The sequence below is a fragment of the Dendrobium catenatum genome, unplaced genomic scaffold (assembly GCF_001605985.2).
Source record: "Dendrobium catenatum unplaced genomic scaffold, ASM160598v2 fragScaff_scaffold_231, whole genome shotgun sequence".
NCBI classification, from domain to species: Eukaryota; Viridiplantae; Streptophyta; class Magnoliopsida; order Asparagales; family Orchidaceae; genus Dendrobium; species Dendrobium catenatum.
Window position 1 is genome coordinate 13,176,997 of NW_021318693.1, and position 26,835 is coordinate 13,203,831.

Genomic DNA, 26,835 nt, shown 5'->3' on the forward strand with positions numbered 1-26,835 from the left:
TTTTATCTTTGCTGATTGATTTTATTATCACGGAGGTGACAAGATAAAGATAAAATTTATGCAACACCTCGATTTGTGCGTTGTTGCCTCAGAATTCACAACGATTTTTCCTGGGCAAATTTTGTTGAGCAAGATTATAATTGATTTTGGGTATTGTCGACATTCCGAATGCAATGGTGAAGTCAGTTTTCCAATCAAACGTCGATTGGGCAATGTCGCACTTTGATTTCGGGTGTTAATAATCGATTTTGGTCGTCTTCACTCGATTTGACTGCAAGAATTCCCTCAAGGGCGAATTCGATGCTCCGATCGCAACGGTGCTATCCGCTCGATATTCTGAGATCGTTTGAAACTTTGACCCTTTAAGTGATATATCATGCATCAATTTCGTCTTTCTTTCATGAATTTCTGAATTGTAGGTCAACATTCCCAAATAAGTGGAAGTTGCTATGAATAGTGACACTAAAGAGACTTGCATGGATACTATCCCCGCTAAAGATCTAAGGATATTCCACCATTTTTGTCTTTCAAACAATAACTTAGGGGGTTTTTAGGCCATTAACTAAACAGTTTCAAGTATTTAATTGTATTTAATATCTGCAATGCCAATCAGATCTCTCAGCCGATTGCAGCAAAACGGGGCCTTCGATTTGGTAGTTACCGGATGGGCACCATCGTCGACGGCCAGGCGTCGCCGCTGGCTCTCAAGTCAAAGAAACGGAAGCAGGCAGAGAGGAAAGGGATTTCAAGAGCCAACGGCATCGCTTCCTGCCTATTCAAGTACTGGCGGCAACGCTACTCCCTCTTTTCCAGGTACGACGCCGGCATCAAGATGGACAATGAGGGGTGGTTTTCCGTCACTCCTGAGGCCATCGCTGCCTCACACGCTGCTCATGCTGCCTCCTCGAGTGCCGCCGTCGTCATCGACTGCTTCGCTGGCGTTGGCGGCAATGCTATCCAGTTCGCTGCTAGGTATGATTGGAAGAATAGGATGTAGGAGCTCTAATTTGTTAACTGTCAATTTTTGGTTGGTGACTGGACTTGACTCATTTAGGGGTTTTCTTGTGATTGCTGTTGAGATTGATCCCCGAAAGGTTGATTATGCTGTTAATAATGCAAGAGTCTATGGTGTGAAGGATAGGATTGAATTTGTTGTTGGGGATTTCTTCAGCTTAGCACCTTTTCTGAAGGTAAAAAACCATTTTATTTAATGAGGTCCGTCTTGCTGTTTCTTTGTGTTAATATATTGTATTTTCAATGGAAGATCAATTTATTTATTCGTGGAAGCTGATTTATTTTACGGCATGTTATTTATTTATTATTTTGGAATCATTTGTGACAAATCGCAAGAGTCTGTGGCTCGAACTGCAACCATCTCTTTTAACCAATGAGTCACAGACTCACAGGCCCTTCCACACATGTGCTGTGTAAGGGTAGTAGTATCGGATTTTTATGGTTAACTATGCAAGTAAAATGCTATGCTTTAAAGGTGCAAAGTCAGGTGCTTTTGTATGTGGAACCTAATGTGTCACCTTTTTAAATGAACAAATTATTACCTTAGAAGTTGCTTGCTTGCAAATATTTAAGATTCATGCAGTTTGAGAATACAATTTGCACTAAATACAATGTATTTTGATTTCTCAATGTTGTTTGGTTGGTTATAAAAGAAGTTAAAGGAAAATGATGGGATTGAGGTTGGCCATGTGAGTTTTTGGCATGGGATAGGGGTCTCATGGGATGCTGGCATACGGCCAAGGTCCTGTGGTGTAGTTGTGCAGGGTTGGGATCATGGTCACAGATGGTGGCACATAGAACTAGGAGTCTGCTCTGGGCCGTTGATGTTGGTGGTGATGTCATCTATCAGGATGAGGGGTTGGGGTCTCTAACAGTGTTGGGAGTGCTGAAGGTGTCGGGGATGGGTTTAGGGATGATGCTACATTTGAAATTTGCCTAATTTTTGGTTAATTTGGAATTCATAGATAAATGAACCTTTTGGGTATTCCAAATTCTTAAAAAAAAAAAAACTTTAAATCTATTTTACTTTATATCAAACACCCATAAAATTAAATTTATGTATTCCTGTTACTTTACACTCCAAATAGACCAAAGAAAACAACCCCTTACTCCTTGTATACCATGTCAAATCCTTGTTTCATATATTTAGCAATAAGCTATTTTAGATATATGATAGTTCACTTAAAAATAAGATATTTTATCCCATGGCAAATTATTTCACCAAAAAATAGGCCATGTTACCTACATACCTTATTCTCTGTGAATTACTTTATATTTGGGTGAATTAATCTATATCCAAGTCAATTACCATACTTTTATTTTATTTCGTAGTGGATACCATATTTTTGAATATGCAAAAGTTTAGAAACACACGGGAGATGAGGAGTTGGGAACTAATGTAATGATTTAAAAGACACCACATTAGATGCCATATAAGCAACTAATGTGGAAACAATTTAAATTTGAATTATTTTTTGTGAAGTGTAGTTGACCTGGAATGGTGGAGCTATGGTTTATTCCAATTTATATATTCTTGGAAATCAATAAACCTAGTTTGACATGAATGCTTATCTACACCAAGTATGATGATTTTTTTAAAAAAATGTTTTCCCCCATTGATCTGTATCTTTAAGTGAACCTCTATTATTTCTGAGCTAATAATCCTACTGGCGATAGAACAGGTTGCTATTAGCTATTGATGGAATGGAAGTTATAACAAGGTTCATAATTTTGCATTTTTCAGGGTGATGTTGTGTTCCTTTCACCACCATGGGGAGGTCCTTCATATAGCAGAATTCAGACTTTCACGCTTGATATGCTAAAGCCTAAAGACGGGTATGCGTTGGTGATGCTTACACTTCATTTGTTTGTTCATTTTGAAACTGATAATTATCAACAACAAACTAATAATCTGTTGAGAATCATAGGATGGACATAACTGGCCGAACCAAAATAATTTATATTCATCCTTTTGCTCTTCTATTTTTTCCATAATTCTCATGCAAATTTATCCCATATTTCCCTGTTAGTTCGTCTAATTTCTATGCTCATCAAACAGTGTGCATATTCAATTATGATGACCTGTAGGCTGTTATGTTATCAATGAAAGATGATTGTTAATATTTCATCCCTCTGTTTATTCTCAATCAAAGTAACATGGTAATTGTGCACTTTTTCAACCATTTTGTAGATTAATGTGACTTGATTTAATCACTTCTATGCCAGAATAAATTATTTATATGATTGCAGCAATCATTTTGAATTCTCTGCTGTTAGTTTTGATATGCTCAGTTATTATGATAGAACTAGATAATCCCATTGCGAGATAATTAGGATTAACTTTTTTTTTTCTCTTTGCGTTAAAATACTTTTGGTTTTTCAGTAATCTGCCACTTAAGGCTACCCATATTACCTAATCATCACATTTGAATATTACTGCATACCACAATTACGAAGTTCTTTTTTCCACCTTGGTTAATACTATTCCAGATTTCCGAACAGACGATCCAATAGCTGCTATAGTATCAGGCTTATCTCCACCATAATTAGCAATCTCATGAGAGCTAGACAATAATGGAAAGCTTTTTTTGATATCGAACTTGCTCAGCTTATTGGGTGTAGCAAACTCACCAACTACAGCCAGCTTGTAGTGGCTTGATTTTAGGGAAACTTTTGCATGGTGCTGTTTGGGATGGTTTTTTGAGCTAAGCCAAATCGGATATGCCTATTTTAATGCTTTCCATATGGGCCTTTTTTTCCCATATATCCCAGTTATTTGATAATTAGGATATCATTCAGATTTATGCCAAAGATTTCCTTTAAGTTTGATCAGTTCATTAAAATTTTATGAAAGTAATTGGGTTAGTTAGGGTCTTGTGTGCTTTCCAATAATCAAAATAGATCCACAAAGAGAATAGGCCTGGCTTAGTTTGGACAATCCAAATTCACTGAGGGAGATCATTATGCCACCTCCTTAATGGATCTGGCCACAATCAGGGTTTTTGGGTTATATGATGGAGTTGTGATGCACTCAGTTAGAAGTCAAGAGAGACTACTTTTCAATCTTCCTAAGACAAGGCCGTAGTCTATCAAAAGGATAACAAAAAGAGTGTTATCTTCTTGCTAGCAACCAGGCTTTTGATAGATCCCAAGGGTGTGTAGGTGTAAATCAAGGCTAATGAAGAGGCGATGGTGTGCTTAGAACCTAGAAAGCACAAGGATTGGCTAATTATTAGAAAGGTGTTTACAGAGTACCAAATTTTATTGGGCCTTGATAGCTTCTTCCTCCTTGCAATATTCTCCTTTTGTGTGGATTTTGTCCGTAATTGTCACTCCTCCAAGAACATTTGATATATTTCTTTGATTTCCTCCTTTTAAGCTTTTAGTTTGAGGGGCTTAGGAGAGATGAAGCTTGCAGTTTAGTTCGTGAAAGAAGGGTGGGATGGGGTCAGAGATGCTCGGAAAGTAGAGCTCTAGGGAGGAGGCAAGGAACTTTGTGGTGGAGATGAGGGCATTGTTGGCTAATGATGAGGAGAGTATTTGGAGCTGGAGCATTATTGATGGATATGGGATAATAACAATAGCTTAATGTGGGCATTTTTATAAAGAAAAAAAGGTTTGCTCAAAACTGCAACAAGTAGCAAAAAAGTAGTATCCCAAGAAAAAAAAAAGAGAGTTATTTCATTAAAAAAAAGAAACAAAAAAGCTGCCCCAAACAAACTCTTAGTTTTGATATTTGATTTCACGGTATAATGTAAATGTTATATATTATGAAAACCAAATGATACATCTATGATGTAACATGCTAAGACCCATTATATTTAATGAATAAAAGAATTTGTTTCATATCCAAAACAAATTATTCTATTTATGACAGTGAGTAGTGACTTAATGAAAATGATGTATAAGATAATTGGTTATCAATGATGATGAATATATATTGGTATGATAATTTTATCTTTCCTCTGCTTGTCAACCTCAGTTTGATGTAGTCAACTACACTGTAGGGATTATTTTAGTCAGTTGGGATGTGACATTAACCACCTAGATGTAATGGTTATTAGTTAGTCCCTTCGATCCAATAAATTGGGGTTTATCAATCAAAGAAGTAGACCCTCAAAATTTTGCTCATTAGCCATCAGGAATCTTTTAAACTCGTTAAATACACATAGTTTTTGCATTTGAAAAATGTAATTCTTATTTAGTACAAACTTTCAATTTGCTTTGAAAATACTTTTTAGAGTAATCCATAGAAGTTCATTCCACGTATATCACATGGTGTCTAATGCTAGCAATGATAAGGAAAATTTGACTCAGTGTTGCACATGATATCAATTTCAAATGCATAATAATACATTTATAGCCAAACCCAATAACTGAGGATAATTTCAACTAGTTTTTCTGAGATACTAACCAAAGAATAAATCATTATGTAATTCTTTGATGGATCGACAGAGCCTATGGGCCCCACTAATGTGGGCGGAGGGAAAGGAGAGAGGGCGGCTCGAAGAAGAACAATTCTACCTTTAATTACTTTTCATAGAAAACTAGAATTGGGAGGGAATTAAGAAGGTTTATTTAGGGAAAAAGGGCTAATTTGAATTCAAATTTGGGAGGAAATTAGGAAGGTTTATTTAAGAAAAAATGACTAATTTGAATTCAGAGTTGAGAGGGAATTAAGAAGGATTATTTAATGTCAAGTAGGTTGTTTTATGTTGATTATGAGAATTATTTTTTATTGTAGTTTTCTTTGGAGTTGTTCCTAGCGACTGTGGAGAGTCGATCTACCTCTTGAATAATAGATCAACTTATCTTGGTTTGTTGTGTTGTTATCTTATTCTTTCTCGCTATTTTTGCTGCATTTTCTCTTTCTTATTGTTTTTTTTTCCTATGTGAAGATCAGATTCCTATCAGCTTTGACATCATTTCATTAAGCCAAATTTAGACATTGTTGCCTTAAAACTTAGATCCAAATTAACAAGGTTAAGCACAATTCCCAAGAATTAAAGCTAGAAAATTCACATATATTTACATGCTATGTATTGAAGTTATAATTACTTACCCATTATAATAGAATCTTAATTAGGAAATTCTTGCAAAACCCCTTACAGTACGAAGATAATTTTTCATCTATGTAAACACCTAATTCTTCAAAATTTGGGATATTAGTTCCATACTTGGTCAAGAAGGAAACAAATTCTCGCCCTACACTAAGCTATACACAATTTCGCATTGTTCATTGTTAACCTACTTAATCTAACTTACGTAAGACAATAATATACTTATACGATTATCATTTAATGCCTAAGTGGTTAATTAATTATTTAATATAATAAAAATTTAGGCTTAGGGCTTTACTTTAGCTTCTAACACTAGAATATGACGTGTAAGTCATCAGAGGGGATTGGGTGGAGATCCCACAAACCATCAGCTCTTAACTTTGCAAGCTTACGGCAGAAAGAACTGCTAAACTCTCTACAACCCACATTTGTAGTGGTTTTTGTTGCCCTCTCTGGATGCAGCCATCACCTTTGCTCCTTGTGAATCTAGTTGGGTAGGACAGTTATCAAACTAAGTTACAACAAAACCACAAATAGTGATATAATCATTGGAGAGAGCTACATGAAGATTACAGAAGGAGTTACCCTTGGAATGGCTACATCATTGATATTCCAAATTAATAGACTGACGGTAGGTGTATGGAGGGCAATACTAGAGCTGAATGGTGGCTACATGGAAATGCATCCAGCCTAGTCCAAGATATCAGATATTAATGCCTGTGTACAAATCCTAATCAAGGGTGATCAAACCCTATATCCACCCAAGGTTAATCCGGCCAAGAAAAAAAAAAAGCAGATCTACAATTGCCATGGAAAATCCAAAAGATTTCAATCAAGGGCAAGGGGCCAAAATGTTCCAATCAAATGACAATTATACAATTTAAGGAACCACCATGGAGATAAAGGAAATAAATCGGCATGAAAGGAATTTTGGCCTAAGCTTGATCAACGGAAGATCTCATGTAGGTTTTTGGAGATCTCTTTAGATGTTATGTCATGGCCCGACCCGAAGCCTCAGATTAACGAGACGAGAATAGACGGTCGGACGGTTGATTAAATTGTTTTGTTTACTAAATCTATCTCCAATAAATTGAAAGAACGACTAAAACTCAAAATTTGAAACAAAGTTAAATATTATTAATACTTTTCATCTGATGCGCCGCGCCTATGATATACATTATATTCTCTTTTACTCATTTTAAACTTTGAATAATATCTGTTCATTTATAAAATTAGGAGTCATAAAAGAACTCAGTGAATAAATCATGCTTCTAAACTACAGTAACCCAAGACATTATGAACAATATACATGCTTAATTTAAAACATAAAATAATTCTATTTAATCATTTCATTTCATGACCTTCAATGCTATACTTATATCATATCCATCTATTTATCCTTTCTCATAAATAATACAACCGTTAAATGAGCCATCATCTAAAATAGTACCTATGAAGGTACTTCTTTTTCATTTCTTTTTTCATAATCTTTTCCTTTTATGTGCATGGTGGGTATATTGTGTTTCGAGTCAGTACCATAAGAGGGTGTGCTTCACCAGTCAACATGCACATGCAAATATATTTATCTAGTAATTTCATTTATATTACATTCTTTAACTTTATTTAGAAATGTAAAACATAACATGCTAATTCTGCTCAATCATTTGATATATAAGAGATAAATTATTTTTAATGCAATTAGAAGAAGCAATAAAATTAATCATTTGCAATAACAAATAAATGCAATTAAAAACAATACAATTATCATAATATAGGAACATGAATACTCACATTGATTTAAATAGCGTTTGCACTTTTATCCTTATTCTGACTTCAATAATATGAAACCTATATGAAGATTTTATTATTAAAATTAAAATAATGAATTGCTCTTGATTTAATTTAAAAATGATCATCTTTAAATTATGTCTTCTCTTTTTCTCTTTCTAATCTGCTATTAAAATTTAATAATCAAATAAATGATATTTTGAATTTACTTATACAAAACACATTCATATATTCTCTAATTCCATAGTTAATATTCATAATTTTTTTTTATATAATAAAATTTGCTTATATAAATATACACCATTGATTAGTCTTCAAATCTAATTTTGATTATGTTCATTAGATGGAATACATAAATATTTTAATTTTAAATTATGCAAGCTTAATATTTAAATAGTAATTAAAATTTTATCTTAATTTATAATTCCATTAATTCTAATAATCTAATTGTAAGATAAGATCTTAAGTTTTAAATAATTATTTGCATTATTAAAATTTCTAACATTTTTTATATCTCATAAGTTATATTTTAAATATAATTTTAGTCATTACTCTTTAAAATTTAATTTAAAATTATACAATCTCATAACATGATTAATCAATACTAATAAAGTCTTCAAATTTCCTAAAATAGAAACACTTATCTCTATAAATTGAATTTAAAACTTTCAACAACAACAACAACAACAACAATAACATCAAGCCTTTATCCCTCTACGTGGGGTTGGCTACATGAATCCTTTTTCTCCATTGTGTCATATTAAAAGTCAAATTCTCGTTTAAATCTAATAAAGAAAGGTCATTCTTAATATTTTCTAACCAAGTCTTTTTAGATCTACCCCTACCTTTCTTAACACAAGTCAAATCTAATACCTCTACTCTCCTAACCGGGTCATCGGAAGGCCGCCTTTTTATGAATTTAAAACTTTCCAAAAAAAAAAAAAACATTCCTTTTAAAGTAATTTTCTAAATGAACAGATATTATTCAAAGTTTAAAAGGAATGTTTTTTTTTTTAAAAAAACTTTCTTGATTTATAACATCAAAAAAAAATTCCATACCTTCTCACTTCACACGTGACTCATGCTTGCCATAGCTTCTCGTCCGCATTCACCTTCCTCCCTCGCTAATCAATCCTGAGCCCTAACTTGCACACACGTGTCTTCTTTCTTCATTTCTTTCCCTTCACTTTCTCTCTATTTCCTCTCTTCTCCTTCTTCCTCTTGACTGTTGCTTTCATTCTCTTGTTTGATTCCATTGGAGTGAGCAAAATAAAGTTATCTCTCATCACTACAGGAAAACCTGTTATTACCGGCGGACTAAATCCGCCGGAAACAATGTAAAATCCGACGGAACCTTCATTCACATGATCCGGCTCCGCCAGCTACACTTGTGCCCGTGGTCAGCTCGCTCGTTCTGCCCGTTTGCTCATCCTGCTGTGTCGTTTAAGGCCGTTCACTTGAATTGAAAAACTCAGTTCTTACATGTTACACAATCCTTTATATATATATATATAATGATTAAAAGTAAGATTTCTTGCATTTGTAATAAGATATTGCTATGTCTAAATCAGTGTTGTTACAAGAACATTTTTAGAGTGAACTGAAGCAATGCTTGAACTCGCGCATCATTTGTTAGTGAAATGCAGGCTCGCAAGAAAATGCTTGTCTTGCACTGCTTCGCTATGTTGTGTTGTCTACTTGGCTTCTGCTCAAATCAAAATCTTGTTTCTCATTTCATGTTTTGGTTCAACATCTACCAAAATAACTAGGCACAATTGTTTACATTTCCTTATTGATTCTTATACTCATCAAGTTTTTGCTAAATTGTTCTTTGTTCACAAGAGATTGTCACTTTTTGGTGGTTATTCTGATGAGGACATCACCAGGAAATCTTGGCGCATCTATCACAGGAGTCGTAGATCGATGACTATGATTTGGAGCATTTATTTATGATTTATTTTGTGTATTTCATTTTCTTATTTCATGTTATGTTGAGACTCTTTCCCATTTTACTCTTATGTTGGGTTATTTGTGTGTTGTAGCCCAAGAGGCATTTTAGTATTTTGAGTCTTCATATTTTGAGGCCTATATATTGATGCCTTAGGCTATTGTATGAGCATGATGATTATTATGAATTAAACTTCAGTTTTTCTGAATTGTATGTGTTTGAGTCTTCTTGTGAGAAGAGTGAAGTCCCTAGGAGTAGGGCAACACAACACCCAACAACCGACACTGTGGCAAGATTCTTGGCTCTATTTTCTCTCCCTACTCACCCCACCTTCCTCCATTGGCCGAGTCCTCCAACCCTCTTCCAAACAACTGGTCGAATACAGTCGAACCACCTTCCCTCTTTGCCATTCCCACTCACCTGCAAGCCCACCCTGTCTCTCCTCTCATTGCCTGTCAACCCCCATTTCATAGCCTTTTGGTATTCCCTCCACCTTTCCTCTTCTCCATTGGTTTCCCCAAGGGTTACTACCTCTTCCTATTCCTCTCCTCATTGGCTCTACTTTAATTACAACCTTTCCCCTTCCCCATTAGCTCCACTTTAATTACTTCCTTTTCCCATTCCCCATTAACTCCACTTTAATTACAACCTTTTCTCCTTCCCCATTAATTCCACTTTAATTGTCACCTTTTCCCCTTCCTCGTTAATTCCTAAGAGCTGTTGCCTTTTCCTATCCCCCCATTAGGTCCTAATTAATGCTGTCTTTTCCCATTCCCCCCATTAATTTCCTACACTAGTTGTTATCTTTTGCAACTGCCATTGATCATCGAAGACTCCCGTCCAGTGGTAACTCACCTACATTCCACCCACTACTTTTTTGGTTAACTTTCTATTGTTCAAAACCTTGAGCGTTTACTTCTTCTTTGTGGCATTGTTAGTATCGTATCAATTTTCTTACGCTGAAATTATTTGAAGAGTAAGTGAGGGAACTTCATAGTGACTATTCTAGTTGTTAATCATGGGATTTGTGTGACTCATGGATAAGTACCTATTGTCTTGGTTATTATTTTAGTGTTTCCTATCAATACTTGTAATGATTTGCTATTCCTTTATCACCAATTGAGAAGTCGTTTAAATCAGCTCTTAATCTCCATTTTATTATAATTGCTAAGCTTGTCAATTCATTATTATTCCTAAGCAATTCTTGAATCTAGCATATGTTTCACATCATCTTTTCTTCACATTCACTCCACGAATAGTTGTTATACATTTTCACTAGTTCTTGTTATCACAAGCTTTTTCTTGAGAATACTTCTCAATGTCTCATCTTCACACATACTCTTTCGCTTCACTGCACGTCTATCTCTTTGTCCCTAACTGGTCAAATCCTATGAGTATACTCTTGACTTTAAGTAATTTCTTTCATTATTATTTATATCATTCTTCCCTTTTTTTGTCTTCTGAATCATTTGAAATTATTGTTATTGCACGTGCTATTATATTTACTATAACTCATGAACAATCCGGTTAGTAAAATGATCACTTCACTTTACGCTTTGTATTGAAGTAAAAATGAATCATTGCGCCTTGCGTTGCACCGAACACTTCAAAAACACTGATATACATTATGGGATCTTCGATTTATTTTATGCATTTTTTTAATTGCAAGTTGTAGGTTCAGCATGAATGCAAGTTGAAGTCCTCTCTTTGCTGCTCCATGCTCCATGCTTGTAAGCTTTGAAAATTTAGAGATTGTAAATCCAGCCCTTGCAAAATTAAAATAAAATAATTATCTGAAAATTCAAGAATTTCGAATAGAATTTATTAGAGATCACAGAGAACCTTTAAAATTTACTGTTCCATCAGAAGTTCCGGATATTGGGAGAGTGCATATACATTTGAAAATTCTAAATACCTAATTTGTTACAATAATTTCACTTATGGTTATGTAATTGTAGGTATTTGATCTTTCAGGCTGCTCAAAAAATATCTCCCAACATTATCATGTTCCTTCCCCGTAATGTGGACTTAAGGCAAGTGGAAGAACTTTCTTGGTTATCTAGCCCGCCATTAGCGTTGAAGGTATGGCTTACTGTGCTAAATATATTATCTTGCTCTACGTGATGTCTTGTAGTACGATATCTTTATCTTAGCCTACCTTGTGTGCTTTCACTATTCATAATGGGATTTGGTTCTCACATTAAAACTTAACTTTCTAAGAGACCAAGATAACTGAAAACTGACTATTAGTAACTAGTTTTGCTGTATCAAAAATACACTCTCTCTACTAAACACTTGAAGAGGTTGTGAAGCAGAGCAAAATTGATATTTCTTTTAGTTATTTCATTTTTTGTGCTCAAATGATTTTAATGTGGTTCTTGCTCAATGTTGAATTCTTATTTCAAATGAGTTCGGTTTAATTTTAACGCTTTAGTAAAATTCAGCATAATTTTTTTAAAGGATTCATATCATAATTATTCAACAAATTTTACGCTGGCTGTCGACTACCTAACGCAACCTTTCACTTTTCTTATCCAGGACTTGGGACCTGACAACGACAGTGTTTAGAGCAAGATAATATGATTAATGTTTTGTTGAGGTATTAGATTTAACTTATGTTAAGAAAGGTAGAGGTAGACCTAAAAAGACTTGGTTAGAAAATATTAGAAATAATATTTCTTTATTAGATTTAAATGAGAATTTGACTTTTAACAGGGCACAATGGCGAAATAGGATTCATGTAGCCGACCCCACGTAATGGGACAAAGGCTTGATGTTGTTGTTGTAGTAAAATTCAGCCATAACCAAGTTCAACATGGTTATACAGATGAGCCAGGCTAAAGTTTAGAAATAAGCAACTAAATCTGCAAGGTCACAAATGTATAAATATGGCAACAAGCCTCAGAAAGTTACCAGTCAGTATTTCAAGTGAACAAGAATTATCGTTGGAAATGTTAATAAAATTTGAAGTATACAAAAAAAAGCCTAAGCTTGCAACATTTCTCTCACTAGTGGAAGAACCCATAAAATGCCATAAGGCTGAATTATTGAGTTAGTAGATGAGTCTATATGAGCAATGCTAACATCATTTCAATTTTGTCCATTTGTAGGAGTGAAAAGATTGAACTATAAGCTTATGAGAATTAAAAGAATCTCAACTTAGCTCGTATAAGACTTCTTCAATTAGTAAACTATTTTTTACTGACCTATCCATGAGATTCACTGTTTATGAATACGCTATTTTTGTTCAATATGTTGCCCGTTTATGGCATTCAATCTTAGGTTTCGTTTGGGACAGCTTTCTTCCTGCTTCTTAAAGCAGCTTTCTAGTACCAAAATTTTAAAATTTTGGTACTAAAAAGCTGCTTTAAGAAGAAGTAAGAAAGCCGTCCCAAACAAAGCCTTAATTCCTCATTTCTTTCTTTTGACATGATGATAATGATAAGCTGATTAGAACTATTCTGCTAAACTAAAACATAATATTTTAGCACCTAATTATTATGTTGTGCAGATTGAAGAGAACTACATGGAAACTAGTTTGAAAGGAATAACGGCATACTTTGGTGACATTGCATTAGTACCATCCAAGTCATCCCTTTCGAAAACGGACATAAGTTGATGGTCATTGTAAAGGTATCTTCTTTCTTTTCTTGAAATCTTTTTAATGAGTGATATAAACATGATTTGATGTGTAGCATGTTGTATTTTTATAATCTCGTCCTGGACCTAAAATTCTCTTTCTAAGCCCTGCACCCCATACCTAATCTTTACCAGTAAATCTTTCTCCCTCTCAACAAAACCCTAATGCTATCCCATTCTCTCTATCAGTTCTCTTCTAGGTATATAATGCATGTCATTTGAATCATCCATTTAAATACAATTTGTTGTGAAATACGGTTTATTGTTTTTTTCCATATATATCTATTTTCTCTTAGAGATAGGATACGAAATGAGCATATACGTGGAAAAGGTTGGAGTAGCTCCAGTGGAACATAAGATTAGAGAGAGTCGCCTTAGATGATTTGGTCACATTAAACGGAGGCCTTCCGATGGCCCGATTAGAAAAGTTGAGGTATTAGATTTGACTTATGTTAAGAAAGGTAGAGGTAGACCTAAAAAGATTAGGTTAGAAAATATTAGAAATGAGCTTTCTTTATTAGATTTAAATGAGAATTTGACTTTTAACATGACACAATGACGAAAAAGGATTTATGTAGCCGACCCCACGGAGTGGGACAAAGACTTATTGTTTTTGTTGTTGTATATATGTATTTTCTGGCTTTCTGCTGAGAACTAGTATTGAAATCAGAGAAAATTACACTTGTATATTCTTGTTGCATGTTTAAATGCACCCACTAACAACACATCGCCAACTCCCTTCTTCTTCCTTCATGCCCATGCTAGCACTTTAACCCCTTATAGTTTTTCTTATGATCCTACATTACAAGGCCAGTAAGTTGCAGCCCTTTATGGGGACTTGTTTATATCTGCCTTATACGTGATGGAATTAAGGAAAACTGGCTAAACATGGCTATCTCTTTCTGCTTTCAGCAAGCTGCCGAGTGATTTATTTTGGGAAACTGATGTTCTTATGCCTAGCAAAATATAGCTAAATATTTCAGTGTATTTTACTTTGATAGTTTTTTTTTGGTTTTGACATTTTCTATTCTTCTACTATAACTATCGATACATCCGGCAACACGGGACGCAATGAATGGATGAAAAGACCTGTATTGTACTCACAAAAAAGAGATGAAAATGAAAATAAATATTCATTTTACTAATATGGATTTAAATAACAGTACACCAAAGTAATATTATTAATATAAGTAAAATAAGTCTGAAAGGAATAATAATAATAAAAAAAATCCAACCCTCAGGTAATTATATAATTGACCTACTATAAATATAATCTTTATTGTTGATAGATCTACTCTTGAGGAGGCGGTCTATTAATGGACTAGCTGAGCCTATGGTTCTCACTAGGGTGGGCGGTGGGCAAGAAGAGAAAAGAGGATTAATTCCACTTTAATTACTTATCATAGAAAACTAAAATTGGGAGGGAATTAGAAAATATTTATTTAAGGAAAGAGGGCTGATTTAAATTCAGATTTGGGAGAGAATTAGAAAAGGTTTATTTAGTAGAAGAGGGCTAATTTGAATTTAGATTTGGGAGTGAATTAGAAAATGTTTATTTGGGGAAAGTGGGCTGATTTGAATTCAGATTTGGGGAGTGAAGTAGGAAGGTTTATATTAGGGTTAATTGGGTTGTTTTATTTTTCATTATGTGATTATGTTTGCAGTATTTTTTCTATTGAGTTGTTCCTAACGGCCTCTAGGATTTGTGAAGAGCCGATCTACCTCTCTAATAGTAGATCAACCTGTTTCTTAGTTTGTTGTGCCTTTATCAAAGAGAATTAGCCCATAATAACTTTCTTTCTTGCTTTTTTGTTGCATTTTTTTTCCTTCGGTATTATTGTTTTTAATGTGAGAAGATCGAATTCCTATCATCCACTTAGCACTCTAGTAGGAGCTGCTATGAAAAGTAGCAATGAGTGAGTTTGACAAATCAAATTTAACAAGTAACTCATATCTATCAAAGTATAAATGCCAAAGGAATGTGGCCTGCAATATAACGATATAAACGTGAAAAAAATTGCGATCGGAAGTTAAAGCTCACTATAATAATGCCATATGCCATGATTCGTATGATACATTCTAGTATGCTGGTGCTACAAGTGTATATGCCAAATTACTACTAATGCCAAAATCATTTCAATGTCTATGACTGCAACCACCTTAAGTATTATCGAACCTTAAATGGCTTATCATTCATTCATTATTTTCATTTTTTGTCTAATTATATATTTATACATTTATATGCATAAAGTCAGTTTTCTCAAACACCTTGCACCAAGAAGGTAAACACCAATTCAAAGAAATCTAGTGATTTTTTATAGAGTCGTCACTTTGGGGGCTCGGCGGCCCAGCTAGCCAATATCCAGTATGGTTTTATCGATTGCATACTATTGCACATATGCGTGTTTGCGGCGAGGCGGGTAGGTCTCTAATCGCTCTTGTAGCGTGACGAGGATAAAATAAAGTACTCGTATGTGCCTTAGTGATGTTGAGGAAAAATTGTGCCTATTTTCAAACAATATCTCGAAGACTCCTATACGCTTTTGTAGTGTGGTAGGGAATCCCTAGTTCCTAGAATTTCCCCTAAACGGGGGAGACATTGTGAGGCTGCTGAAATTCCGATTGCAGAGGTCCTGGACTTAAGCTAACTACATGGGACTTGACTTTAAAGAACAACAAAGAACTAAACTACAAGGAATTGAACATTAAAGAAAAAAAAACAAGATATAATAAAAAATGAAAATAGTAAATTGAACAAAGATGAGAAATCTATAATGATGGCGACATGGCACTTACAAGCGATGAACATATCAATATACCTATGGATAAAGAACAACGCATATACAATAACCACAAAAACACTTCTGCAATCAATGTCAACCACTTGTAGACAAATATAACAATTCCCTCCAAACAAATACAACCGGCATGCAATGAGTATAATAACTCCATACGAATATGATACGTTGTCTACAAAAAAGATGGTCGATGTGCAATAAACACAGCAACACCCCCCAATCAACATTAAAATACAAACTAGCACAACTGCTCTTACAAGTAGATGGATTCGACATGCAATGAGCACAACAATTTGATACAATGCGATGAGTTTGAAGTTAATGAAGCCTATATATAGTCAATGGCATTTAAATAGGTATATTAATATGCCAAAAAGCAATAGGCAGGGCTTTTCCGCGACCACGAGCTATGAGTTAGGGGTTTTTCATTCCGCGGCTGCGAGCGTGCGTCTGCTTCGTCTTCTTTGAAGGAGCAACACACGAGCACGCTGAGTAGGCGAGACGAGACGACTTAATGATTGCAGGAAGGTTTGTTTACGCGAGCGCCAAGTAGTAATCTTTGTCTGTCTCCTTCATGTTCCTCGAAGGAGCAACATGCGAGCCCACCGAGCAGGCGAGACGAGATGATCAAGCAAACAAGGATCAAAAGAAGGTTCATTTTCGTCTTTTTTTTTTCTAATATTGCCTTATTTAATAATTTTTTATCATTTTAAATATTATGCTTTGATTGTTATCTTAATTTTAATGCATGTTTTATAAATAATAATGCCGTGTCCGCACTGTATTAGTATCATGTATTTTTAATAATTGACATGTCCTGTATTCATATGATGTCGTATCTGTGTCGTCATATCCGTATTGGTGCAACATAGGTCAAAATACACCTAAAGCTAAACCTAATTGGTTAGGCACTGTTAGAATGGCTTGTAAGGTACTATACTGCTAGCTTTGTTGAGTGGCTCATGTTGGAGAGTGAGGAAGAACAAAATTGTACCCTATTAGCTTAATATTACAACTTTTTTCATGGCTGGGAAGCAAGACTAACATAATTGAAATTGGACTTTATTTGATATGATTGGAGGCATTGGAGAACTTCTTATATTATATTATGTTGATTGAGAATTGAGATTTCGTTTGAGATAACTTTCTTACTGGTTTTTAAAACTGTTATAAAAAGTAATTTTTTTAAAGCTGTTATAGAAAAGAGTTTTTTAGTGTAATTTTTTTTGTGAAAGCAACGAAAAAATAGTGATCAAACAAAAATTATGATTACATTCTGAAAAATATAGTAAGGAAGTTGTCACAATCGAAACATGAGCCGACATATTGACTCACTTTTCGATCGATTCAGATACCATGATTGCCTCAACGACTAATGATTCTACATTCTCCCCCATCTTAAAATCAATCACATATAAATTGATACTGTGTAGGCAATTAATCTTATACATTATCATGTAAATCTTTAATTTCATTTCAAAAACAGCACAAAGATTCAAATAAAAATTCAAAAATTACACAAATCATTAGTACAATAGAAGAAATGTCATGACGGCTCTCACTTAAAAAAGGAACATAAGAGAGGACAAAAAAGATGAGATAAAGGGGAGGCAATTAGCCAATAGAAGACCCAGGAAGTAAACGAACCAATGAACCAGAGTTGAATTGGATAACCATTATACTATAAGGTTCAATAAGTCTTCTGGGGGAGGTAAATCTCTTTATCAATGATCTCATATCTATAATTTCTTAAAGGGTGTAGCCTTTTTAAATATTGTTCCATGGCTCATATTTATTGTGATTTGCTTTTTAATTGTTATTTATAATATTTCTCTTAACATAACCTTTCTATCATCAGTAATATATGAAAAATATTAGACGTGAATTATATGTACATAATTCTACAGATGGTAATAAGTGACAGTACCTAGCTGTGTATTTACTTAAAAATTTTATATGATTGGAGATTAAGGTTGTGCGCAAGTGTAGCTATAGTGGGGAGGAGACTAGCTATAGTGGGGATATTGGCTCCTGTGCCCCGAAAATTATTCTGTGCGGACGCCGAACGTCATTCGGAGACCAAACAGAATGCGTCACGTTGCCCCTTGCTATGCCCGGCTCGGTACCGTGGCTTAGTACCGCTCGGTACTGAGCTCGGTACCGCTGATGTGGCGCATTCTGGTTGGTCTCCGAACGACGTTCGGTATCCGCATAGAATAATCCCTCCCTTAGCGGATCAGCCCAATTCACTAAATTTTCTGTTATTTGAAATTTTAACATGCCTCTTAAATTCGTTGAATTTGCTTTTACATTGGATTTTGAAATGCTCTATTATTCGTGGTAACCTAAATCATTACTCTCCTTCGCCTTCATGACAAAATTATCTGTGCAGAGAGCGGACGTAGAATGCCATCCGGAGACTAAACAGAATGCGCCACGTTAACAGTACCGAGCAAGGGGTGAAGTGGCACATTATGATTGATCTTTGGATGGCATTCGACGTCCGCACAGGATAATTAATCCAGCTATTGACGGCATCGATGTAGAGGTGCTCGACTCGACGTATGTCATATCCGTGTCGTGAGCTATAACTGAATAATGTTCATCTTCTATACTATGCATGCAATCCATACCTAATAGTTTCTAGCAATGTACATCCATCTAGTTTATGCCTTTGTGATAGGCCAGCTGGATTATAATAGTGTAAGTGCCCGGATTGACCCAATGCGGACGTGAGCCGTGACGAATTCCTGGGCCGAACCGGACCGGCCTAATGCCGCGTCAGACCGCTTGCTTATAGCTTATAAAATGGTGTCGGACTTCTACTACAGACTCGTGCGAGCTTCCCTATCAGCGAATTCGTAGACTTTTGGGAATCGGAAGCCTTTCTACGCCATGGCTGAGGTAACCTTCTCTGTCTAGCCGTCTAGGTTACCCACCCTTTGTCAAAATTAGGTTCTTCGATCAGTTGATCCGTGCTATCTTGTTAGACTTGATCCTTGCTTTTCGATTTGTTTCTTGATTTTCTTTCGATCACCGTTATTTTTCCTGGTTTTCTTTTTGAATTTGAGATTTTTATGTTGGATTTACGCGTCGTGTAGTTGTATGCCCTAATTTTTGGAGTGCTCTATGATCGTTTGTTGAGAAGCGCTGCTTTCTGAAAAGAGAGCTTACCCTAACTTGTGTTTGTTCTTATTGCGTTCTTCTATGTCAGTAATGTTAGAAAAAGCTGTGAAATTCTTAAATTTGTTTTGATTTTGTGACTGTTTACTATCTTTTTCTTATCCTTTTGCTCTTACAGAAATTCTTTGTTGCTTTGGAATCTTGTTTCGGTCATTTTTGTTTCCTTTTTAATCAGTCTTGTAATGATTAGCTAGTAAGTTATGCTGTTTGGTGAACTGGTCCGTTTCATTTTTGGCTAAGAGGTGTATGTTTTTTATAGCTTTGTAAATTCGGGCTTTGATGAAGTATGAAGGTTTGTTTTTTCTTGATGGTTTTAGAGAAACAGAAAGAGATTAAACCTATTAAGTTTTGTATAGTTTTATATATTACTTTATATGCATGTTTTTCTGATATATAATTGATTGATTTTTTGAAGAGTATCAAACCAGATAGCTAGTAGAGCATTTGAATGAAGTTCCATGTAAACTACCCTTCATTGAGAATGTCCTAACGTACAGTTTTTAATAAAAAAACTATAAGCATGATCAGAATTTTCCCTTCATTATTGCGTGATTGTTTGACTTTAGAGATCCAGAATGTGTATTCATAGTATAACCATATAAGGTGTTGGATCTAGGCTCGCAGTCTTTTGGTTTGGTTTTTATTAGTTTTGCAGCTACTACATATGTGTATCTCATTTGGGTAAAAAATTGAACCATCTTACAAAAAATTGTATTGAAGAAGCGTTTCTTTTAAATTGTGTTCAGAGTCTGCTGCGGCTATCTATACAATTGTTGAACTTTTATGGGAAAAATAATTTTTTTTTCTTTTTGATAAAGTTTGATATTAATCCTTCTTGCAACTATCACCACATTTGAACAGTTCTAGGTGTCTAATATTTGTTCTCTTCATGGAAATTTATGAAGAAATAACAATAAATTATTGCCAAATGAAAGTTAGGTAACTTTTGTAAAGTGAAACTGTGAAAAAATTACCCAAACAGACCCCTCAACTTCAAAAAACAATTAAAAAAATGCTTTTTGATTGTACTTTTGAAACATTTTTCTAATAAGAAGTTCAAGAAAATGATCCCTAAATATTATAGTTTTTTCTTAAAATTTATTGGCATCTATAGCTCGGTGTAATAAGGTCAAGAACATAACTCCCTATCTTAAAAAACAATTGAATTACTAAACTCTTCTAATCTTGCATAGGTTTAATACTGGACTTTAATTTTGTTACTACATGTCTTCAATATTGTAATATTTAAAACAAACGCAACTACTTCAAAAAGCAACTTTTGAATTTTTTTTGGTAAATTTCTTAGTTCCTTACCAGAATTTAGTGAGGATGAATTTGAAAAGTTTTGAATTTATTTTGATCCCAGTGCAATATAAAAATTAGTTGATTATTTATGTATTGTATTCAAAGCTTATAAAATGGTGTCGAACTTCTACTACAGACTCGTGCGAGCTTCCCTATCAGCGAATTCGTAGACTTTTGGGAATCGGAAGCCTTTCTACGCCATGGCTGAGGTAACCTTCTCTGTCTAGCCGTCTAGGTTACCCACCCTTTGTCAAAATTAGGTTCTTCGATCAGTTGATCCGTGTTATCTTGTTAGACTTGATCCTTGCTTTTCGATTTGTTTCTTGATTTTCTTTCGATCACCGTTATTTTTCCTGGTTTTCTTTTTGAATTTGAATTTTTATGTTGGATTTATGCGTCGTGTAGTTGCATGCCCTAATTTTTGGAGTGCTCTATGATCGTTTGTTGAGAAGCGCTGCTTTCTGAAAAGAGAGCTTACCCTAACTTGTGTTTATTCTTATTGCGTTCTTCTATGTCAGTAATATTAGAAAAAGTAGTGAAATTCTTAAATTTGTTTTGATTTTGTGGCTGTTTAATATCTTTTTCTTATCCTTTTGCTCTTACAGAAATTCTTTGTTGCTTTGGAATCTTTTTTCGGCCATTTTTTTCCTTTTTAATCAGTCTTGTAATGATTAGCTAGTAAGTTATGCTGTTTGGTGAACTGGTCTGTTTCATTTTTGGCTAAGAGGTATATGTTTTTTGTAGCTTTGTAAATTCGGGCTTTGATGAAGTATGAAGGCTTGTTTTTTCATGATGGTTTCAGGGAAACAGAAAGAGATTAAACCTATTAAGTTTTATATATTTCTTTCTATGCATGTTTTTCTGATCTCTATTTGATTGATTTTTTAAAGAGTATAAAACCAGATAGTTAGTAGAGCATTTGAATGAATTCCATGTAAACTACCCTTCCTTGAGAATGCCCTAACGTACAGTTTTTCATAAAGAAACTATATGCACGATCAGAATTTTAACATGGCGTGATTGTTTGACTTTTTAGATCCAGAATGTCTGTTCATAGTATAACCATTTAAGGTGTTGGATCTAGGCTTGCAGTCTTTTGGTTGGGTTTTTTATTAGTTTTGCAGCTGCAAAATGGGTGCATCTCATTTGGGTAAAAAATTGAACCATCTTCCAAAAATTTTTATTGAAGAAGCGTTTCTTTTGAATTGAGTTCAGAGTTTGCTGCGGCTATCTATACAAGTAATTGTTGAACTTTTATGGGAAAAATAAGTTTTTGAAAAGTTGGTCTGGGTATTAGATTTTTTTTCTTTATGATAAAGTTTGATAGTATCCTTCTTGCAACTATCACCACATTTGAACAGTTCTAGGTGTCTAATATTTGCTTTCTTCATGAAAATTTATGAAGAAATAACAAGAAATTATAGCCAAATGAAAGTTTGGTAACTTTTGAAAGTGAAACTGTGAAAAAATTACCCAAACAGACCCTCAACTGCTTAAAAAAGCAATTAAAAAAAAGCTTTTTGATTGTACTTTTAAAACCTTTTTCTAATAAGAAGTTCAAGAAAATGATCCCTAAATATTATAGGTTTTTCTTAAAACTTGTTGGCATCTATGTTTGGATGTAATAAGGCCAAGAACATAACTCTATCTTTAAAAAAATTGAATTACTAAACTCTTCTAATCTTTCATAGTTTTAATACTGGACTTTAATTTTGTTACTACATGTCTTCAATATTGCAATATTTTAAAAAACGCAACTACTTCAAAAAGCAACTTTTGAACATTTGTTGGTAAATTTCGTAGTTCCTTACCACAATTTAGTGAGGATGAATTTGAAATCTTTTGAATTTATTTTGATCCCAGTGCAATATAAAAATTAGTTGATTATTTATATATTGTATTCAAATCAAATTATAAAATTTCAATATCTATCCTTACCAATTTTTTATTAGAATATCTTCAAATAATTTTTCTTTCCTCCTATATATCATATCATTGACATACTTATTGTTGTTTTAACTTCTGTTTGTTACTCATATTCTTCTCTTTTTTGTAGACTGTTGTCCTCAAAGTTGCCATGTCTTGCCAAGGTTGCGTTGGTGCTGTGAACAGAGTTTTGTCAAAGATGGAAGGTCAATCACTCAATCTCTCTTATTGTGGGGATATTATTTTCTTATTTTATGTTTTTTTGGAATCTTGAGCGATAAATTATAAAATGTGTGACTCGAACCCTGATAAATTATAAAATATGCGACTCTAATCTCTGAGTTTGAAGAAACAACCTTCTTCAACCAGTGGATCACTGGTTCCTTCTTCAACCACTAGACCGAGGGTTCTCTCAGATGGTGCTATTATTATTTCTTCTAATTAGTATATAAGACATTATGTTAAGGTTTTGTTTGGGACGGCTTTCGTACTGCTTCTTGGGGGCAGCTTTTTAGTACAAAAATTTTAATTTTTATAATAGAAAGTTGCTTTAAGAAGCAATAAGAAAGTCGTCCCAAACGAGCCTATATCTTATAAAATTTATCTGTATGTGATAGTAAGTTCTAATTTTTTTTTTGGGAATTGGGTATCCATCCGGTGGCACCCCCGAAAGTGCGTTTGGCGGCGTGACGAATCCTCGGCTGACCTAGAAGAGGCACCCACTTCAGAAATCTCCTAGCCCGCACTTGTTGGACCCCACTTAAGATGCGTTGTCGCTCGAGGGGAATCGAGCACGGGTTGGGGGGTTTCCAACCGTACTCGCCCACCAACCAAACTAAACAAGGGTGGGTGTAGGTCCTAATCTATGTTTTACTGATTTCAGGAGTGGACTCATTTGAGATTGAACTTAAGGAACAGAAAGTGACTGTGAAGGGTAACGTGAAGCCTGATGCAGTGCTGCAAACTGTATCCAAAACAGGAAAGAAAACAACTTTCTGGGAAGAAGAAACCAAGGAACCCTCTCCTGCTATAGCTAATGCTACTGCCACTGAATGATTCGGTATCAGCAAATCGTCCCATTATCAAATACTTCTCCTTAATGACTTTGATCTAAATGTTATTGTGTTATGTGTACACTTATTGCTAGTGATTCCATCCTGGACTTCCTAGCAGTATTTTTAATCTATACTTGTCATCATATCTAACTTTATGCTTTTGTTTGGCTTCTCTTTTAAAGCAGTCATGTTACTGTTTGAGAAATAAAATGGAGCTTATTTGCGAATTTTTTTGTGCATTATTTAGGCTTTATTTGGGACGTCTTTCTTACTGCTTCTTAAACAATTTTTCAGTACAAAATTTTTAAATTTTGTACGAAAAAACTGCTTTAAGTAGTATGAAAGATGTATCAAATGAAATCTTAGCAAATTAATTCTGTTTGGAAGTTCATTTGGTTGCTAGGAGTTTGTGAAAGTGAAATTTTGAGGAGATGAAAGAAAATTTTGGAAGGAATTAGTCATGTAAAAGGCATGATTTTAGGAGTAGAAGAAAATTTAAATATTCTAAAGAGTCTCTAGTGGGCATGCTTTACTGGAGGACTATCATCTGCCTGCCAAAATCTTTAGGTCATCAATTTTTCTTCTTGTATTTGAGCAGATAATTTGTTATAATTTTTGGATTTAGTTACCTACTTTTATTTAAGAGATTGACTCTTCCTCACTCACATCATGAGTATTATGGTATGGCACCCTCATTCAAGTTAGGTTTAATTCTTTGAAATCTGCTTGTGTTTGGGCTCGAATTTAAATGAGCCGAACACGAATGTGATGTTCATGAACAATTTTAAGAATAAGACAATTTTGAACGAACAAAATATGAATATATTGCAAGTTTGCGCAATATGAATATATTACAAGTAAGACTCAACAAGACAAAGATTGGAACTAAGAGCCTTGAAGATAAAGAAGGCAAAAGGGCGTTTACCCACTTGAACGGTAGTATCTCGCACAACATCTTCATGTTCAAACTTCCTCTTCATCAACCTCGGAAGAGGAAGATGAAGAGCCTTCAAGCCAATCAATTTGCATCTTAACACTTTCTCCCGATCTGACGCCCGCATGAGCAGATAAGGCATTGGCAGAAATTACAACAATAGGGACATCAACAAGCTATTCGATAGAGGGAGCCGACACAACCTGAACAGTAGGCGTCACAGACGAAGCAACAGATGAGACCACCTCATGCGTAGCCGTCAAAGCCAAATCAACAGAAACTTGAGGTGATTCAGCATGATCCAAGCCACTAAACAATTCATTTCCCACTTCCCTATTGACCTCACGGGATTTATTATCGACCTCCTTTGAATGTTCCACATCAGTATTCAGAAGCACAGGCACAACAGGCAATCCCGCCTCACCGACGGGAGGATCAAAACCATCAACATTAGCGTTAAGGACATCTAAATTCTCCTTAGCAAGACCATCCGCATCCAGAACATCCAAAACCAAAGCCACGGGGTCACAAGAAATTACAACATTACTATCACTTGTAGGAAGCATAACATCATCCCCATTCCTAATTTCCACATCGGTAGTCAATGCATCAGCACAAACAATATTATTCTGACAATCAGAAGAGGGAAAACCATTAACATTAATTGGAGGGGTAATGTAGGAGGAGTATTAAGATTATGGATTAAGTTGCGGCATTCCTTTTTAGTGACCTAAAGATTTACAAAAAGTACAGTAAGGAGGAAAATCATCCATGATCACCGACTTAATGTATCCCAAATTTTCAGGGCCAACCCAAATTCTATCTGGAAATTGTTTGGTAATGTCTAACTCCATAAGGTCACGAGCTGTAGAAGGAAGAGGGTCAGTTGAAGTAGCATTATCGGTTTTTAAAGGCCGACCGAAGATTGAGCCAAGGCCATGCAGGATTCTCGAGGAAAATAGGTGAGGTCGCAAATGAGGAAAAGAGACCCAAATCAGAATCATAAGTGATTCAACTTCCACATCAAGTGTAAGAGACCATTTCATCAGTTTCATATAACAATTGTTAACAGAGTAAGATCGATGCGAAAAAACTCTACAATAATCTAAATCATCAACATGCTTTATCAAGATATGCCTAGGGTTAAGCACTGTAAACGAACAATCACCATTCAATTTTAGATTGAAAAAAACTTCCTAATAACATAAATTGAAGGTCTACGGTTGGGGAATTTGCCAACCAGAGCGAACTCAAAAAGAACGGTAAGTGCATTGATTTCTTCTTCGGAGATCAAAAGAGCTGGCAGCCCCGATGCGACGAAATTTTGAGGTCAGGGAAAGAAGACGAACTAAGGGAAGGACTAGATAAAGCATCTTTGAAAGATCGGGATGAGCTCCCATTCAAAAAACCTAAATCCCTTAACCGATTACTTGTCATAACTGATAAATATGTAATTTAGCTTATTTCATATTATTAAAGCTGACGTGTACTCAGCTCTTCTTGGTTCTTGTATAAGCCAAGCTCCTGAAGTCTTGTATAGCTGTGTACCGTGTCATTAGCCTATAGCCTAAGCCTTTCTATTTATAGGACTGTTGTAACATCTTTTTCAATCAATGCATATACTTTTCCTTTGTCCAACGGCTCGTTCTCTTCCTTCTCTGCCATTTCTCATGGTATCAGAGCACGGTGTCCCGTGAGACCTTTCTTTTCTTCTTGGTCCGATAGATCGCTCCTCCCTCCATGGATAATACAGCTACTTCGTCCACTGCTCAAGATCATCTCCCAACTTCTACCTCTTCATCTGAAAACCTCACCATCCCCCCTCAATTAAAATTCCTTGTTAGCAACATAAAAAATATTGTCTCCCTCACTCTAAATTCCGACAACTTTCCCATTTGGCGATCACAAGTCTTCAAGATTTTTTGTGCCAATGGCTTTGAGGGGTTTCTTGATGGTTCCTGCACCTGCCCGTCACCAACGTCTTCAACCAGTTCTTACTCGCATCAATCTTGGCTTCTTGTGGATCAACATCTTGCTGTAGCTCTGTACTCGATCATCTCACCCAATCTTCTTCCCTATGTTCTTTCTTTGGAGCATTGCGCTGAAATCTGGGATACTTTATCTCGACGACTCCAGTCGACGACTCGCTTGCGCCTCATCCAGCTCCGCAATGAACTACATCACA

At 35.0% G+C, this 26,835-nt stretch overlaps 2 protein-coding genes across 3 annotated transcripts; both read left to right on the top strand.

Moving 5' to 3' along the window:
• Positions 1 to 586: 586 nt before the first annotated feature.
• Positions 587 to 23,605, top strand: LOC110108537 (trimethylguanosine synthase-like). The gene is made up of 7 exons (XM_020839216.2): positions 587 to 972; positions 1,055 to 1,190; positions 2,759 to 2,850; positions 11,769 to 11,892; positions 13,322 to 13,443; positions 22,792 to 22,867; positions 23,545 to 23,605. The coding sequence occupies exons 1-5, from the start codon at positions 665 to 667 to the stop codon at positions 13,427 to 13,429; spliced, it is 768 nt and encodes a 255-aa protein (XP_020694875.1). The 5' UTR covers positions 587 to 664; the 3' UTR covers positions 13,430 to 13,443; positions 22,792 to 22,867; positions 23,545 to 23,605.
• LOC110108538 (copper transport protein ATX1-like) lies at positions 19,077 to 23,940 on the top strand. Of its 2 annotated transcripts, none has more exons than XM_020839219.2 (3): positions 19,077 to 19,151; positions 22,792 to 22,867; positions 23,545 to 23,940. In XM_020839219.2, the coding sequence occupies exons 1-3, from the start codon at positions 19,143 to 19,145 to the stop codon at positions 23,715 to 23,717; spliced, it is 258 nt and encodes an 85-aa protein (XP_020694878.1). In that variant the 5' UTR covers positions 19,077 to 19,142; the 3' UTR covers positions 23,718 to 23,940. The 2 variants fall into 2 exon arrangements, with proteins under 2 accessions (XP_020694878.1, XP_020694877.1); XM_020839218.2 differs by lacking the exon at positions 19,077 to 19,151 and adding an exon at positions 20,860 to 20,944.
• Positions 23,941 to 26,835: the final 2,895 nt, after the last annotated feature.